Source organism: Macaca mulatta, chromosome 4 (genome assembly GCF_049350105.2).
Source record: "Macaca mulatta isolate MMU2019108-1 chromosome 4, T2T-MMU8v2.0, whole genome shotgun sequence".
Lineage (NCBI taxonomy): Eukaryota > Metazoa > Chordata > Mammalia > Primates > Cercopithecidae > Macaca > Macaca mulatta.
The window spans coordinates 110535626-110554178 of record NC_133409.1 but is presented as its reverse complement, the minus strand read 5'-3'; the positions used below and the strand labels follow the sequence as shown (position 1 = coordinate 110554178).

Sequence of the window (18553 nt, the reverse complement as noted above, 5' to 3'; positions counted from 1 at the left end):
TGCACCCCAGGAAGAATTAAACTGTTTAAAAGATTGAGTAGAGAGAAATAATCAGAGAAAAGTAGAGGTGAATGAGATGGATTTTATAATAATACAAAGCAAAAAGGATGGACATTAGACAGTAAAACAAAGGAACAGATTGAGAGCCCATGAAGTAATGAGAGGTTCTGAGACAGAATTAGGACCAATGAACATTTTGACAAAATGTTGAGATTGAAGATTAAAGAGTTTGTATGATTAAAGATGTCGCTATTTAGAATGTATGTTTAATCACTTAATGATTCTCAGGCTGAGAGGAGAACAATGATGGAAAAATATAAAGGCTTAAGGTTGTTATTTTTAATGTTCAAAAGGATGCTTTTGAAATGTCTCTTCTTTCTCCCATGTATTTAGAAGTAATAACTAATAGAAATGAGAGAATTTTCTAATGGAATGATCACATTGACTGACCTTTGAAATATTCTTAAAAGTTTTCAAAACATTACACAGAGTATAATAATAGAAAACCCTTGTCCTTAGCCAGTTAACAGAAACATTTTTATTATTTTAAGTTGCAAATGTCTTTCCAGCCCATCAACGTTTAAATCAGAGTGCAAGATAATTAAAGCAAGTACCATAATAGCATAATCAGACAGACATTCAACGTACACAAAAGAGTCTTAAACAAAAGAGTAAATCATAACTTGTCACTCCCAAAAAAAAATTTTAAGAACTTTGCAATGATACATTTTATTGAATGTTCCACTGGAAGGAAAAACAATGCAAATGGTATCAACAAGTTGAGTTGCTAAAAAACAATGCAAATGGAGTATACAATTGGAGAATCACTGGAAGAAATATTTAAGTATGTCTACTTCTAAGATAACTATAAAACTATAAATACTCAAACAATGGAAAAGACTAACACATGGGGAATACTACACAGTCTACTCACCTTCTTCTCCACTAACCAATTCACCAAGTTGTTCATCAACACCTGAGCACACCTGGGAGATGATCTCATTCTGAATATCCACGATTGCATCAAAGTTGGCCACATTGAAAACATGGTTCAGTGAAGGTGTGGAGGCAATTTGTTTGAGTTCTTTTGCATCTGCAGCTTTAATGCCTTTGAAACAAAAGGATAAGGACATATTGAAATGGGAAATGTGCCAATTGACTTGGAGGAGTTCGTTTTCTCTGTCTTTCACAACTGAAGACATATTCAAATCATTATTAAGTCATAAGCCAGATTGCTTTGCTTCATAACGAATGTGCAACTGCACAGATGACAAAAACATTTTGTAATTTGACATAGAGTGGCCAGCCAAAGAGGAAAACAAATGGTTAGTTAAACAGAGTGGGCTTTCATCCCAACCATACCATCATATGTCTTTGCCATCTGTAAAGATAATACTTTTTTCTTCCAGAGTCCTGAATAAGCTGGAGCCCTCTGAATTCTTCAAGTATTACATAATATAGGAAACACATAAAAAACACTTAATGATAATACAAGGAGGATCTTTATTAGAATCATTGGTCCAGCATTCTTTGAAAAGTAGAGAGCTGGCAAAGAATGTGAATACCACCTTCCTAAATACATATGCTAAGGGAGTTATATAAGGGAAATAGATAAGCAGAATTTTTACTTAAAGACAATTTAAGTCTTTAATATTACACTATAAAAATGCAGTAAACACTTCTAATAGCATCCTTCCTTAAGGAATCAATATTTCATCTTCCTAAACATTAAGCATACTGCAGGAGTTGTAAAATGGAAATAATTAACTGAACTTAACCTACCCAAGGAGAAAACTTCAACTCCAACATTACGAAGCTCTCTTGCTGGAATTTCCACTTCATCCTGGGATTTTCCATCCGTAATAATAATTGCCACTTTAGGAAAGCCAACTCTTGCCCCAGCAGATTCCGTGAAAGTATTTTTAACTAAATAATCAATGGCATCCCCTAAAGGGAAAAGAAACATGTTCATTTACTCTGTACTACACAATTTTTCCAAAGTCAAAAACTATGCGAATAATGTCAAAAATATTTAATATGTAATAGGCAATGCGTCATTTCTTTCTGAAACAGATATTTCATTTATTTTTAACTTTAAAGAAATCTGTAGAACATACCTGTCATTGTGTTGCCACCTTTATATGGAATTTTTTTTATTGCAGCAAGAAGCTCATCCCTTTGGTAGTACTGATTTAAGTTAAATTCAGTCCTGGTATCAGAGCTGTACTGAACAACTCCAACTCTTGTCTTCTCTTCCCCGATATCAAAAGCAGACACAAGAGCAGCAATAAAGTCTAAAATGTACTTGAAATTATTTCTTCCCACACTCCAAGAGCCATCCACAAGGAAAATCAGATCAGTCCAGGCACTGACAGAGCATTCTGTAATACATTTGATATCTTTTTAAATGATGCTTTATTAAATCAGCTCATCAATACATGCTAACATTGCAAGAATGTCAGCTCCTTAAATCATTCTGTTCATTAGAACATATTCACCGATTGTTCTTCACCCACATGCACAAACGAATATACAGTTTTACTAACAACACATAGAAGCATTTTCAATGCCTTTATCAAGATGAATTCATGGAACTAGATGTCTTTAAATTGCTATATAAGACATTATACAAAAAGAGACAAACAGATCTATAACCTGCTCTCCAGGGGCATAAAGTCCAAGTATTCGTGCTATCAACCTATCCATTTTTACAAACTATACCCTCACTCTTCTTTACAAGTCCAAATTTTATAAAACATTTAGGAGTCACACAAAAGAAATACAAGCAAAGGGTTTTTATTCCTTGGTATTTATCAACAAATAAATACAAAATAATTGCTGCACCATTCAAGGAAGTGCAGTTGAGTTGAAGACCTAATTTGTTAATATTCTATTGCACTTTTCAATATAATTATCTAAAGTTTGTATTAGGGTTAGTCTAGAGGGCTAAGGGAGCCTAACAGAAGTAAAAACAAGCATAAAATTATGCAAAATAGCCAAAATATCTAGTCCTAATTATCAATATATTTAAATTCGACAATTAAAACCTACTTTTAGTGAACAAAGAGGGTAAACAATTATTTTTATTCAAAAGTTAAAAATCCATGTGGTATTCTGAAATTATCAGAATACAATGATCAGCTTTTATAACTGAATATGTTATCTTTCCTTCTTTCTATGGTAGAGGTCAAGTTGGTTTTATGAAAATCTGTATTTGTAATGCAATACCAAGTGAATTTTCTGAAGATGACTTTGTCCTTGCAGTCAGTTGGTAGGTAATAAAAGAAGTATTTGGCTAGGAAGAGAAGGAGAGGGTGCTGGAAAATTTTGCAAGCCAAATACAAGTTGTATTCTTAAATAAGTTTTGCACACTATTTAATAGGTCAGTTCAAGCCTATTAAAAAGTCAATACTTGGCATAATACTTCAATTTAAAATCAGTACTAATTGTTAAAAATATTAGCATCTGAAATAATGATAAACAGTGGTCTGGAGGGAATATTTCCAGATAAAGAGACCTTTATGTTTATAATCTTTTTATTGTCATTCTAGGTCATAAATCCAAGTTTTAGAAGGTGACAAAATTAGAAGTCCAAGAAACCCCTTAAGGATCTATCCCCATAAGTCAGACAAAGCAATATAAGACAAAAGGAGGCTAATAACTGCAAGATCTAGACTAAATAAAATTGCTTTCATCTGATTACAAATGCACCAATTTATAAGAGGTGTGTTATAGAGACTCTGAAAAAGGTTACAACTTTTTCAACTAAGGCCATGTAAATAACCTAGAGAGGAGCATAACATACACATAGACTTAGAAAAGTATTTTCATGACAATTGTATTGCTTTGAACACTAGCTGAGGGCATCTCTCTCATGTTCCAGCCTTGTATTTCTCATATATTCCTAAGTGCCACCTACTGCTATCAGTTTGTCTTTGAGAAACGAGCTGAGTCCTGAAATATGCTTTGTTTTCACCTATTGCCAAAATCCTGCAGGAAAGGTTGAACACACACAATTTCAAACTCTCCCATTGAAAAGAATATCTAGTAAATAGAATGAAAAACTGGCTAGAATGTCAGAACTTAGGTTATAATGGCTTAGTTATACATTATTCTTATATTGTCTGTGCTCCTTCTAGATAAAGCTTATAGAAATTAATATAGGAATAAGATCAATCTATGTATATAACTGGAACATTTGTTCTATCCTACATTTATTCCTTCCATGAATCTAAGCAAAAATAGTACGAGAAACACTCACTTTGTATCTCGGTTTTTCCAGGTTTTTTCTCCACTGGCTTTGTCGAACTACCTGTTTGAACTAAGTTAAAACTTTATTATTACAAAAGGAAATGAACCCAAGCAGACATTCTCTTTAAAATAGAATAAATATATTATGTTAGTTTTTGCTATTGTCTCTTAAAAGTATGGCCCTGCCCAGCTGGTCAGAGAATACTGCCAGATAATCATTCCCTTGCAAGTAAGTTATTTTAGTGATATCTTTGAGATATTTCAAAAAGATATTCACATTGTTGTCCAGCAAAGTTTAACATTTTTAATGGTCTTCATTTATAACATTCCTGCTGTTTCCAGAGACCAGAGTTATAAATCAGGAATGAATTATTCATGTCCACTAATAACTAGGATAACAGAAAAAATAGTTAGTACTGGTATAAATTAACTCTGTATCACAAGAGATTAAATCTGAAGTAGGAAAACCTTTCTGCAAAATAAAAAGGACACAAGTATTTTAATTTATATGTATGCTTACTTGTTAGTTGTCCTATAACTGGTACACTTTCTTCTACTTCATCATATGAAGTTATTGTCACCACATACTCTGTTTCAGGTACAAGTTCTGACAATAAAGTTTCAGTGGTACTAGCTGCAAGGGTAAATTCTTTAGTAGGCCCATCTGGAAATATAAAAAGGAAAAATATGAATGCAAGAAAACATTTTTCACATATAACACAACACAATATACTGTAATTCCCAGAAGTACTCAAAATCTGAAAAATTCAATATATACATTTTTTTCAGGACACTCAAACATTATTTTTTTTACTGCCTTCCAAAACTAAAATTTTGAATTTTAGAAATTTAATAAATGGACTTGTATTTCTTTTGTTACAATCATATTTAATACTTGTTTGAGAATTCAAGACTTTTCTAGTTTAAAGGTATACCAGAATTTCAAACTAAAAATCTATCATTGGTTTTGGAGACTAATGGGAGATAACAGTTTTATAAATGCAAAAAAAAAGAATTTAATTTTAAATTATGCATTGGAGGACAGCAGAGAGAGAGAAATAAGAAATGAAAATAAACTCAAGGAAAACAAACCCCAGAGGTTAAGACCAATCTCTAGTAGGAAATCTGTGTAGAAGCAGTGCATATTCCATTCTCAAATGGCCACATGCCTTAATGGGTAACATTGACCTCTGCATTGACTTAAGCAGGTATCAAATATTTCAAGGTCCAGTATACTAGGTGTTTACTTATATTTTGGCAATTATGTACTCCCTTCTAGATTCTGTTAATTCTCAATTCAATCAGGAAACATGGTGGTTCCTGGGAATGACGTGCCTGATATTTTTAATTATATTGTTTTCGTCAAAATATAAATAATTAGAAAAGATAACAGGTGCAATAGACCACTGAAAAATGCTCTTGGTTTGCAGGTGGAATATGCAAAACCAACCAAGATCCCCAGAGGACATCAAGACACTCAGACTCTGCCAGGTTGGGTAGTCCCAGTGCCAGTTTTGGAATTGCTGGGTGTCAGTTATTCCCAACATCTGGAAACTGGATGGACCCTGTTAGAACTGATTTTCTGCTTTGGAATGAATAAGGTAACTGCAAATATATTTGGGGAGAAAGATTCAAAGAGAAAAAAGTAAATTTTTGACTCCTTTTTAAGTTTTTAAATCATCTTTTTTAAAAAAGCTATATTTCCTGGTAAATCGATATGTAAAATCATTAATATTTTTAAAGGCTAAAAGATAAATAAACACAGTTCTAGTAATAATCTGTATTGACATCTTCCATCTCTACTGTCAGCCAGTCAAGACTTCTTCTTACCATTTAGCCAATGTTAGTAGAAATGGTCATTTTCTCATTCCATTTTAGAACTAAAAATTAATCAATAGAGTTTGGTTCTCCACATTTTGGCAACATTATTAACACTAAAGACAATGCTTGAGAACAAGCAAAACAAGTTTTGTTTTCCAAGGATTCAGCCTAGTGTCTACAGAATCCACCTAGCCAAAGTAAATTCTTATCTGTCATCATGGTTGTTTACCATTATCACAGAATGATGTTTCCTGGATACTGAAATGTGTAGGACACTGGGTAAGGTGTAACAACTTACTTCATCAGCTGATACTTTAAATGCTGAAAAGATTAAGTAATTCAAGAAGAATGCCAAGGAACAAGGATTTGATTTTATAAGATCAAAGATTACTAACAATATTTTGATCAGTAAAAATAGAGTAAAATTTTAATAAGAACAGCCTACCACAGCAAAACATGTTATACTCAATAACATTAAAATATAATAGTGGATACTAGGCTGGAAATCTGAAACCTGAGTTCAGCAAATGTCTGGTGACATGGATCAAATCCCTCAGGCTTCCTAAAGCTCAGCTTCTTCATGATGAAATGGGAGAAGAGGTGGAGATTGAATTATATCATCTTGATGCTTCTGTCCTAAAACTCCAGTCTCAAAACTTACCTGTTGTAGGGTCCACCGTTATTCTGTAACCCACAATTGGATCAACTGGTTTTGCCCATGACATATGAACAGTATTTTCATCTATAATTTTAAAATTCAAGTCTGAAGGTGGGTCAACTGCAAAAGAGAGAGTTTATATTATTAAGGTTTTCAATGTCACAAAATGGTCAATTTAATTAACAAAGAATTGTGTTAAGCAAAGCTTTCTAAAATTGTCTTTGCATAAATTTGTTTCCAACAAATATAAAAGATATGTTGTTGGATAAGAATAAAACTAAAAGCTGACAAAACATCAGAGAGTATACATATTACAGAAGACAGCACAAAACACTTTTGATTCTTGAGTTGCTAGGTCATTCAAGAATGGCCAGCAAAATCAAGCATAATAGAAACATATTTGGATATAAGTACATACAAGTACAATGAAATCACATATAATAACCACATATGCAAACAATTCACATAACAATTAAAGGAATTTTGATACATGCTGAGTGCATTTTGAACAAGCATGCTAAATCACAACCTGCTTACAACCAGAGAAGTTAATTCAAAACATTGACATAATACGTTTTTTCCCATAATATGGACAAGAATCAATGATGATTTTGGTTCATTCTCTGCATTATTTGCCTTGAAATTATTCATTGTTATTTGATAAATCTCAATATGTAGCAGAGATGAAAAATATATTTTAATGAAAATGAGGAATCATGGGAAACAGTTATATCTGACAAGGAAATATACATTTAAATGTATATTCATATTCATAGGCAAGTATTCAAAAATAAGTGATGTTAATAATTTGTAGGTATATAAATAGTGATATTCAAAAGTTTATAAAACTAATATTCTGCCTGTTTACACCAGCTTGCTGAATGTTCCAGGGTGTAAACCAACACTATTATTTCCTTTGCAGCAGGTATACTCCATACTAGAAAGGGCATTTTAGATTAAAATGCCAGTATGGTCCTTTACAAAACAATGGTTAATTATGAAAAGACAACATCAATGTATATTTATGGACATTTATTTACAGAACTTAAAGAAAACAGTGAAGAAGGATCAGTGATCTGAAGACATGACTGCGCATAAAAACTTGGAAAAGTCAATGACAGGAATAACTGAAAAGTACAGAAAGAAATAGTTTACATACAAAACTGTACAGTATCATGCATGTGTCAATGAAATGTTGACTTGTTTTTAGTTTCCCACAATGAACAAAAGCCTCCATGTACAGTAGTCATTACACAAAGACGTTTCCTAAATATTTTATAATGATATTCTCTCTACAATGTTCATGCCTCATCATGCAGCATTGTACTGACTCACTGTCAGTGCATGGTTGATGAATTAAAAAGTATTACTCTTGAAACAGGTCAACGAATTAAGATGACTTTCAGCCACACTCTTCTTAAAATGTTTTAGTCTGAAAGTATTCCTTGTGAGTCAGAATTTTTGCATCTGTTTTGAGAGATTACAATTTCCTTTTAGGTTTTTCCAAAGGTCAATTAAAATACACTAGTAGCCTTGAGACATGAGTCACAGAATTTAACTGGGGTTAAAGATTTATGTAATATTAATAACATGTTTTAATGGAAATAATTAAGCAAACATTTGCTTTAGTGGACTGCTGCCTCCAACTATAGGAAATGGCTTTTTATTTTTATTGGATACACTAGTATTGGAATGAATGTTATATTCTTACTATCCATACACAGGCAGTGAGATTAGACTATTAATCTACATGCATAGTTTAATTACTCAACATTCTTCGGTCTTTAATCATATTTTGAGGTTTAGCTGTACTTATCACTTAGTATAGCATGCATGCAACAGATGTTAATAGGACAACGGGCATTAAGAATATCATTATAAAATATTGTTCCAATAGCAATGGCTCAGGACAAATTTAATGCAAAGGCAGACACAACTGGCCTGAGCATGCTTTTAAAAAAAATCAGTACATGGAAAAACAGTACCACCAACCTTGGAAGGAAAATGACCTGAAGCAGCGGACACTAGGTTAAAACTGCTGAAGGGCAGCAGCGGCCCCCCTTGTTGATATCCAAATGACCAGGATTCCAGATAAACTGAAAAATTGACTGTGGGGAAAAGTCTTTAACATTTCAGAGGATCTTGAGGTGTTCATAGAAACTGCGGTATGTGGGAATCAAAGTAGGAAAGAATGGCCAACCCGCATGGGTACAACAGAGAGCCTGCTTCACTTTTCTTCTGGCCAATTTTATTGCATATACAGCTTTTCAGGCTTGCCATTCTATTTGTACATTTGTTTGTTTTGTTTCATGAAAAAATAACAATAAAGCAGATGTGAGTGTATGACCCATGTTAACATAAATCAATGCTAAAAAATGTACGTTATTAATTTTGAAATATTTTATTTTACATAAAAATAATTCATAAACACCATCACATATCACAGAGTCTAAGTGTTCCCTAAGACAATGCTGATAATGCTGATGCTGGAAATTTTCTGGGTTTTTTTGTTTGTTTGTTTTTGTTTGTTTGTTTGTTTGTTTTGAGACGGGGTTTTGCTCTTGTTGCCCAGGCTGGAGGAGTGCAGTGGTACAACCTTGGCTCACCACACCCTCAGCCTCCCGGGTTCAAGCGATTCTCCTGCCTCAGCCTCCTGAGTAGCTGGGATTACAGGCGAGCTCTACCACGTCTGGCTAATTTTGTATTTTTACTAGAGATGGGGTTTCTCCATGTTGGTCAGGCTGCTCTTGAAGTCTCGACCTCAGGTAATCCGCCCGCCTTAGCCTCCCACAGTGCTGGGATTATAGGCATGAGCCACCATTCCCAGCCCAGAAATTTTCAATTATGTACTAGCTGCATATGGATTATAATTACAAAGAGCCATAGATGCATAGGATGAGAATCCGAACCAAGAGAAACAGAATGAAAATTATAAATAAATAACAATCTTACATATATTCATAAAACCTGAATACTGATAGTGAAGAGACTAAAATTTTAAGTATTTTTATTCTCATAGTTTAATTTCATATTTACAAAATAATGTTTTTTGTTATCAAAATACTATGCTACAAAAGGCTCATTCTGATGAGATTCTTGTTACATAAACTTTTGCTACATAAATCCTGTTACATAAACGGGATTTAGGACATTTTGGGAATGATAATAATAGCTGACACTTACTGACTGTCCTCTATAACAGGCAGAGAGCTGGTTACTGTGTTGCCGCTTTTTTCCTTGTAAGAACCCAGTGATGGGCCTTATTATCCCTGCTTTACAGATAAATCAGTGAAATTCAGAGAGATAACACAGCCAATAGGCAACAACACTTGGATTCCATGGTCTGACTACAAAAACATACAGTTTTCTACTGTACTAGATTAGATGCAAAGTAGAAGAAATATTTCCATCAAAAATTAACTTTAGAAAACAATATTTATAAGTAGTTGCTTTTAAACCATTTATGCCTGAGGTTGCAATTTTTTGAATTTTTGTAATCAGACCTTGGCAATGACCTTGAGCAGTAGGATATAAATAACTCCCACATGCTTAGCATTCCAATAATGGAACACTAGACATAAATGGGTTTAATATATACATATTTTAATATATACATATATTTGTAAATATAAACAATATTTATATGGAGCTGATTTATATATATACATGAATAATTATGTGTATATATTATACATATTATGTATTATTATACATATATACATAAATATGTGGTATTCAGTTATCTCCAATTCAGATATAGATGGAATTTGGTATATTAACTTTATACACTTGTTCAAGCATTTAAAACTAAAGTGTCCATCTTGATATATAACTTTTTGAAACATTTTTAATAGGGCACCCAAAAAGGGGCTATGTCCAAGAAATTACCAGCCACTGCAGAGATGAATGAAGAGAAGGATGGATAGACAGGTGGGAAAATGGATGAGCGGGAGTAGAGGAGTCTAATAAGTATTGGTAAGTATATACAATGTGCTATAGATAAATCAAAGCTAATAATACACTACTAAAATATCTTGATGAACTAGTAAGATCTTTAGTTTGATATCTGTGATAACAACACTGGAAAGGATACTACCTTAATAGTAGAAACCCTGACAAGTGTGCAATATGTGATAAGTTAACCATATTCTATAGGCATTAATTTATGTTTGCCAAGCAAAGTTAGTATAAATTTAATGATCTTTGCCATGATATAGAAATTCATTTCATTTGAGTTTTCAAGGTACCATAAATAATCAGTTGAAAAGATAATGTTTTAGAATAAGCTACAGATTATTTTATACACATTATAAAATGTGTCCTCTCATCAAACTTTCTGGAACAACCAGTTGTTAAGCACAAAGAAAGCACAGTGTGACCAAACCAGCACTAACCTAGGACTAGAAGACTGGGGTCTTGTCTGTTTTTCATATCTAAGTAGGTGCATTAGTTGACCAAGTGATTCAGCCTCTCTGGGCCTCATTTTCTCATTTGGAAAATGAGAGTAGAATAGATGATCTCTATGTTAGCCTCTAGTTTGAAATTTCTGTTATAACACAAATTAGACATAGGATTATAGAAATATATACAAAGTAGTCTCTTAACCTAGACACAAGACAAAGCTATAGCCACAACTCACAGATGAATTGATAATATTCAATTGTTTATTATATATTATAAACTATAAATCAGACTAACCAAAATTAACACTCTGTTTTTCACAAAACCTGTGTTCATCTCTAATCCTAGATTAATTAGAAAAGTGTCCAACTCTCAGGGAACACTGGCCATTAACCTTTAAATGCAAAGTGTTAAATTTTCTACAGGATAATTAACACACTGTATGATACATGAACCAAAAATAATTCATACATTCTAGGCCACTCAGATATGGCTGATAAAGTCTATGCAGTGATACAGTTGATAAAGTCTATACAGTGGCTAAAAATTATAAATACTGAAGTGAAAAAAATCATTTCCACTCTTATTTCTATAGGACAAGATAACATAGTATGAAAAATATAGCTCCTAATACAAATAAGCAGAAGAAAAACAAAACAAAAATATTACCACTATAAAAAGGAAGAAATGCAAAAAGTGAATGCCAAAACATTTTAATTAATGTTTTCAAAAAGGTATTGGGTTTTTAATATACAAAACATTAAGGTCATAGAAAATGGTGATAAAATAGTATGAATGTAAGAGTGCAAGTATGAGTCATGAAAGGAAAAGAAACGTAACTGTGGCTACTTTAGGATTCAGATTGAAATGGCATGGTACCAAATAGAGTCTAGAGTCCCAAGTTGAAATTTTGAAATGCCCCCAACAGAAATATTTCAAAGAAATTCTGGTCCCAGCCCAGCGTCCCCAGAAAGGCTTTGGCCACAAATTTTGTTAGCCCTTCAAAGGCTCCTAGCACCACTTAGGAGTCAACACTAGAGCTGTGCTGTCCAACACGGGAGCAACCAGACATGTATGGCTATCAAGCTCTTGAAATGTGGCCAGTACAAAATAAACAGTGCTGCCTGTAATCCCAGACTTTGGGAGGCTGAGGCAGGTGGATCGATTGAGGCCAGAGGTTCAAGACCAGCCTGGCCAACATGGTGAAACCCCATCTCTACTAAAAATACAAAAATTAGCCAAGCATGGTGGCAAACCCCTGTAGTACCAGCTACTCAGGAGGTTAAGGCATGGGAATCACTTGAACCCAGGAGGCAAAGTCTGCAGTGAGCTGAGATCAAGCCACTACACTCCAGCCTGGGCAACAGAGCGAGACTCTGTTTCAGGAAAAATAAAAATAATTTAAAGAATAAACTGCACTGCAAGTATAAAATACACACCCAATTGTCAAAGACATAGTACAAAAAAAGTCAAATATCTCACTAATAATTTTCATATGGGCTCCATGATGAAATAATTTAGGTTAAATAAAATACATTATAAAATTTAATTTATCCTGTTTCTTTTTCCATTTTGAATGTGGCTACCAGAAAAAAAAAAATGTAGGTTACATATGTGGCTTATATTTGTGGCTCATACCATATTTCTATTTGACCATGCCAAACTAGAGAATAAGGTCAAAAAATGAATCCTATTAAAATATAATTATTAAATACTAACTTAAGGAGATGGGATACAAGAAAAGACACAATTTAAGAAAGCAAAAAAAGAGCTGTACCATATGGAAATAAATACAAATTTAAAAGATAAAATATAATATGGGAATAATCAGAAATGTAGATAGTAAGCTGTTCTTTTTACCTGCACTTTGCTAACCAGCCAATATCTAATTCCGAATCAATTTTTTCCACTTACATCATTTCCAGCCTAATTCTTTTTCTAAGAATTCTCAACTCTTTCTGATTTTCAAATAACTATTTTCTTAATGAGCAATAAATGGGCCACTTCAGTGAATTATCTAAAAATATCTGTAGTAGGGCCTCCAGAAGTTCCTCAAATAAAATTCCTTCCTAACAACGACATAGAAAGGAACATTAAAAACAACCTCATCTTAATATTACTTCACAGAGGTCACTCTGAAAAGACTCTACATTCATAAAATAGTTATCAGCTAAGAAAAGTCAGCACCTTTCTGTCACTTTACTAAACATGCCATACATTTTGGAAATACTCTGCTTCCCCTAATCTATTTTTTTTAACCTGTAGTCTCGAAGTAGAAAATCAAACACTATAGAAACCTTGAAAACCTCGGCATAATCATGCAAACAACTTTACTTTCTCACAGCCTCTAAAAAAGCACAACTCAACCCAGAACTTCCACAGCTGTCACTTGCAGAAGTGTTTTTTTTTTCCTCCCTTAACTTCATCAAGGGTATTTCTTTGTTGAAAAAAAAAAAAGATATCTTTCATGACATTACCCCATTTACCTTGCAGAATAAGAAAACTAATTTTTCAGGTCTCCAATGACAACTGAAGGACCACAGAAGTCGCCATGGGGTTGACATATAGACCTGGCTTGTTTAATGAACACTGAGAAATTAAGACATCAAGCGCATACAACCAACATAATTGGGTGGGACATCTAACAAAAGCCCTCCACTTCCTAGAGGAGGAACCACAGGGCGCCGTTTTGGAAACCCATCTCAGAGCGCCCCACCGCCTCCGCGGGGAGGTCAGACGCACCGGGGTCTCCCAGAGGGAGGCAGAAGGGAGCAAGGGCAGGACACTGGAGGTGGTGCCCAGCAACTCCGGTGCGCGCTCGCTTCCCAGGCTGGAAACCTTGGCCCAGGCTCAACCTGTCTGAGCTGGCCCAGTCCAGGCCACGCGCCTTGGAGCCCTGCGAACCAAACAGGGACAGCCGCGACCCTAGGTCAGGCGAACACCCGGGGTGCCGGATCTCCGCTTGCCAGCCATCATCCCCTAGGGTGCTTGGCTGCTGGCTCATCTGCCCGCACCATCCGCCCCGCCGACTGAGCTCCCCACAAAGCACACAGAGGCGCAGAGCCAGCGCTGTTGGAGTCTTTTATTGTGTTCTGTCACCGAGGTCGCAGCCCCGAGCCAGGTGGTTCGTTACTAGCCAAGCGAGCGAGTGCGCCCGCTCTTCGGGGCTCCTGGGTGCCACCCGGAGGTGTCCTGTTGGTTGAGATGATTAGAGCCGTCGCCCCCTCTCGGGTGGCTGGTCCTCTCATCCGGCAGCAATGCAGGTGGCAGTGTGGACAGCACACCGCAGAGACAAGCTCAAGAAGACCACACAGCACTGTATGGAATGCATTAAGCAGAATGCAAAAGAGCTGGACCTGAGAGCTGGGAAATGGACAAACCTCAGGAGAAAGGGGCGTTTCTCTGGAGGAGAGAAACCACCGGAGACAGCACGAAGCGCAGGGAAAACAGAGCAAGCAATAAAAGCAAGAAAGATGTGTTTTTTCCTTTCTCGAATTTTGCATTGTCACTCGGAGAAGGGGAAGGGAGCCTTTTACCTTCTGCCTCAATGGAAGACAGGAGCAGGGCCGCGCCCAGGGCGGCAAGCACTGGGGGAAGCCTGGTCCGCATCCTCGGCCTCCGAGCTTACAGCGGCATGAAGAGCTCTGCGGGAGGAAGCAGTAACCGCATCAGAACTGGGTCTGGGCAGGCCTTGAACCAGGTTAGAACTGGAGCCTGGACCTAGTCCAGAACCCGACCAGATCTGCCTTAATAACCACAGGGCCTACTCCAGCACATAATGGGCCTATTGTGAAGCAGTGGAAGTCAAGTTCGTCTACAGAAGTTTAATCATGGCCCTAGGAGGAAGTTCAAGTTTAAAAAGGGTCCTGTTCTCCTGGAGACTGGTCCTGCTTAGCATCCCGGGTGAAGGCCTTACCAGCCCCCACATGATTTCATCCTGCCTGGGTAATGGCTAATTCAGAGGTCATTTTATCCTTCACTCAACTAAATATCTCTTCCAGCTGGGGATTTTATTTGGCTGCTTTTTCCTAGCTGCTGAACTTTTTAGGTAACTGTATTTTAGTGGTCTCAGGGTAATTTGGAAAAGTATAATAAACCTTTTTAATTCTCTTTTTTCTTCATGTTGTTCTGCTTTCAAATATGAAGCTCTTTAAGATCTGAAATGGATTATACAGAAAAATGTAAGGCCCAGCTGAAACCTGACCCTCCTGCTAACTGTGTTGTTTTCACATCTGATAAATCCTTTACCTGAGATGAGGGAAAAACAACTCCAAAATACATAATAACAAAAAAGGCAGCAAAATGGAAGAAGCAAGACACTTTTGTCTGTTTTTCCAAGGTGTTTTTAAATAAAAATTATCAATAATAATCTTTGTATTTAACTGTTTGTTTAAGCTGGAAGATTATAAGTATATATGCCCCAGAGGAGAATATGTTCTGTTCTGATTTTTTCTAATTTTGTAATTACATTATTAGTTCCTTAAAGACAAAGAATCTTATTCATCTTTGTGGTTTCCCAGGACACAGTAGGTACTTAACCCATGTCTACAGAATGGAATCTCCTAAAATAGTCTAAGGTTCAACCCAAAGACAAAAGCTACTAGCAAGGAACTGAACTGGGAAGCTGCCAGTGGCAAAACATAAAAAGAGTTGAGGCTGAGGTACATAAATTATTGTAAACCAACAGCCTAGGCCTCAGGAAAAATGGAGGGGGATAGGAGACTGTCCTGCAGTGGGAATACAAAAATGAGCCAAAGATCGAGGCCTCTTTGAGAAAAGAAACTGACAATCTCCAACGATGACTTTCCAAATTATTGGCACAAAGCATGAGGGCAGCTTTCCTCAGCCTGTGTGTAAATTGCATTTTAAATGTCTGATGAGCAGGCGTGCCAAATTGCCTAGAGCTCCTTTTTATGAAGCCAAGATTAAAATTTTGGCACTGCCCTAGGTATCTAAGGGGTCTAGCAATTTCTTTCTTCCTAATTAACAACTGTTTGACATTTCTAACCCTCTTCGACATCAGTGAAAAGCAAGAGGTGAGACTGGGCCATTGTTCCAACCTTCTGGCCTTAACTTTGGTATAATAATTTCCAACTCAGTTGGCAGTTGTGATTGCGAAAAGTTAAAGGCGAACAATCGACCCACCGAAAAGCTGTGAGCAGATTTTTTTTTTTTTTAACAGCTGAACTCGACAAAAATCTGAGTAGAAACACTTTTGCTGGGTCTCGATCGCCTCCTGTCGGTTTCCCGACTTAGCGGCAAGAATGAATCATCTCGCGCCGGGATACCGAAACGCAGTTAGAGCTCAGCCAGCCAGCCAAGCATCTCGTCCATATGTTTTAAAAAAGAAAATGCTTTCTCTCCTTTTTAGCCAAAACATTCATTTCAATGCTTAGCAACAATTCATTGAGCATTCTCAGACATAAATATCTGAAAGCGGCCGCCCCTACGTGGCAGCGAGGATTCCCTCACTTCACCGTCATGAATAAAAATGAGTCCATTGGGGTGGGAGTTGGGGCTAAGTGGACTCGCCCCTTCTGCCAACTCGTCCCCTCCCAATTCCCCGCTGGAAGAACCCAATTCCTTAACTCCCGCGTCAAGTTAAAAAGAAAATCTCTCTCACACACACACACACACCGCTGCGCGTCGCCTACCTCCTCTCCCACCCACCACCACCTTGGCATTAGCCAAAGTGGAGCTTAGCATTTATTTCCTTTCCTGTCCCATCCTTCCCCAGCATTCATTAGAAGACTACCGAGTCCGGGTCGAGAGTCTCCCTGGCTCAGAATCCCAGGGAACCCTGAACTGGTCACTGGAGGGCTCCCGAGGACGCCCTCTTGGAGGTACCTGTTCCGCTCGGTGAACCAGTCGGGCGCCCCACGCTCTCTGATCCCCACAAGTTTAATATTTGAGTGGGAAAACGCAGCAGAGATCTCACAGACCCGGAATAGGGCCTCCACCAATGCACCGGGAGGGAGTCGGAGAGGGGCTTTCTCTTGGAGCTGGGGAAAGTCCGCCAAGAATGAGTACCCTAGTGCGGGCCTAACCCTCCATCTCGGATGCGCTGAAAGGTAGGGGAGGAAAGGAGCCAGAACACTCCACTTGGAATCTGTCTCGAGATGCCACACACACCCATGCAGCCTCGACGAGCTGCAGAGCACTCAGCGGGCCCTCCAAAGAATTTCGCACCGTGCGTCATCAAAATACCTTCCCAGCGCCCCCGCCGCAAGCCTGCCCTCCCCGACAAAGCCACAGCCGCGAGATAACCAGGGCCCTGCCGCCCCAGAACCCGGCGCGCCCTCCATTGAAATCGACAGCATCCACAGATGAAACTCCTCTAGAAACGGAAACACTGAACTGGATGCTTTGCGCGCACAAAACCGTGCCCAGCTCTTAAGAAAAGCAACATTCCCCTCTCCCTCAAAAACCCCCCAAAAATCACAAAATCCCAGTATACAAGGCGAAGCTCAAGCCCGTGTACACTATTACAAGTCCAAACTGTCCTCGCCCAGGATTCTTCACCGCTCCAGGCAAGGTGCAAGCTAGACGCCGTTTTCCGAGTTGTCTGTAGGAATGATGGGGTAGGGGAAAGGGGACAGAAACCAGGCTGACCTGAGACGGCGGCGACAGGGTGAGGTAGAGGCGGCGACGGCGGCTTCCTGGCGTCGGAGAAGCTGGTGCTCGGTGTGGCCCCCACACGCCCCGGCGATAGGCGCTGCGCTCCAGGAGCACCTAGCGGCCGCCGAGGCGTGGGCAGCCGCGGGGAAGTCCAGTAGGAGGAGGAGAATCCCAGGAGGAGAGGCGGGCGCTGCAGGACGAGTGGAGACCGCCTGAGCCTGCAGCTGCCGGCGCGCGGACGCGTCAGGGGCGGTTCGCCTTCGCCAAGTGGGAAGAGACTCTGCGCCGCGGGCTACTTAATAGAGGGCTGTTCCCAGCTCTCAGTTTACTCGGTTACGAAACGCCTGAGAAGGTGGACGGCTGCCACGGGGTGATGTATGCTCCTCCGGCGGTGAAGGAGGTCTACTTTTGGGAACGTGTGCATACTTTGAGCATTCCTTCGGCGTGAGGTGGCGATCGCCGTAGTAGCAGTACCCCGCCGGGGGGCGGGGAGAAGGGAGGGAGCAGAGAGGGGGACAGCCGCAACCGGGTTCCCTGCCAAGGGAAGCCGCGTACTCTGCCACTTGGGGCGGACTGGGAAGCTCGGGTTTCCCTATCCCTGCGATTTCTTTAATGAATTTTTCTAAATTAAGAACAATGGGAAGGGGAGCGACTCCCATTTTCAGAAATGCAAGGATGCGTAAACCATTCACCCCCGCTCCTGCCGATCTCCATCCTTCATCATCACCACCTCCACCTTCCTCCCCCTCTGTCCTGGGTGCACTTAAAACCGATTTACAGGATTTCCATTAACTAACTGTCTGT

General features: G+C 38.1%; 1 protein-coding gene across 4 annotated transcripts in view; it reads right to left on the bottom strand.

Annotated features, from left to right (window-relative positions):
* The window catches only part of COL12A1 (collagen type XII alpha 1 chain), a 128618-nt gene extending 110390 nt beyond the window's left edge, over positions 1-18228 (bottom strand). For 2 of the 4 annotated variants that reach the window (XM_015136786.3, XM_015136785.3), the window contains exons 1-8: positions 17744-18216; positions 14668-14775; positions 6734-6850; positions 4772-4915; positions 4262-4321; positions 2118-2381; positions 1783-1947; positions 935-1108 (exon numbers count right to left, since the gene is read on the bottom strand). In XM_015136786.3, the coding sequence (XP_014992272.3) occupies positions 935-1108; positions 1783-1947; positions 2118-2381; positions 4262-4321; positions 4772-4915; positions 6734-6850; positions 14668-14740 (997 nt within the window). In that variant the 5' untranslated portion in view covers positions 14741-14775; positions 17744-18216. Of the gene's footprint in view, positions 1-934; positions 1109-1782; positions 1948-2117; positions 2382-4261; positions 4322-4771; positions 4916-6733; positions 6851-14667; positions 14776-17743 lie in introns of all 4 variants that reach the window. The other 2 variants (XM_015136789.3, XM_015136788.3) reach the window with 1 other exon arrangement.
* Between the last annotated feature and the right edge of the window lie 325 nt (positions 18229-18553).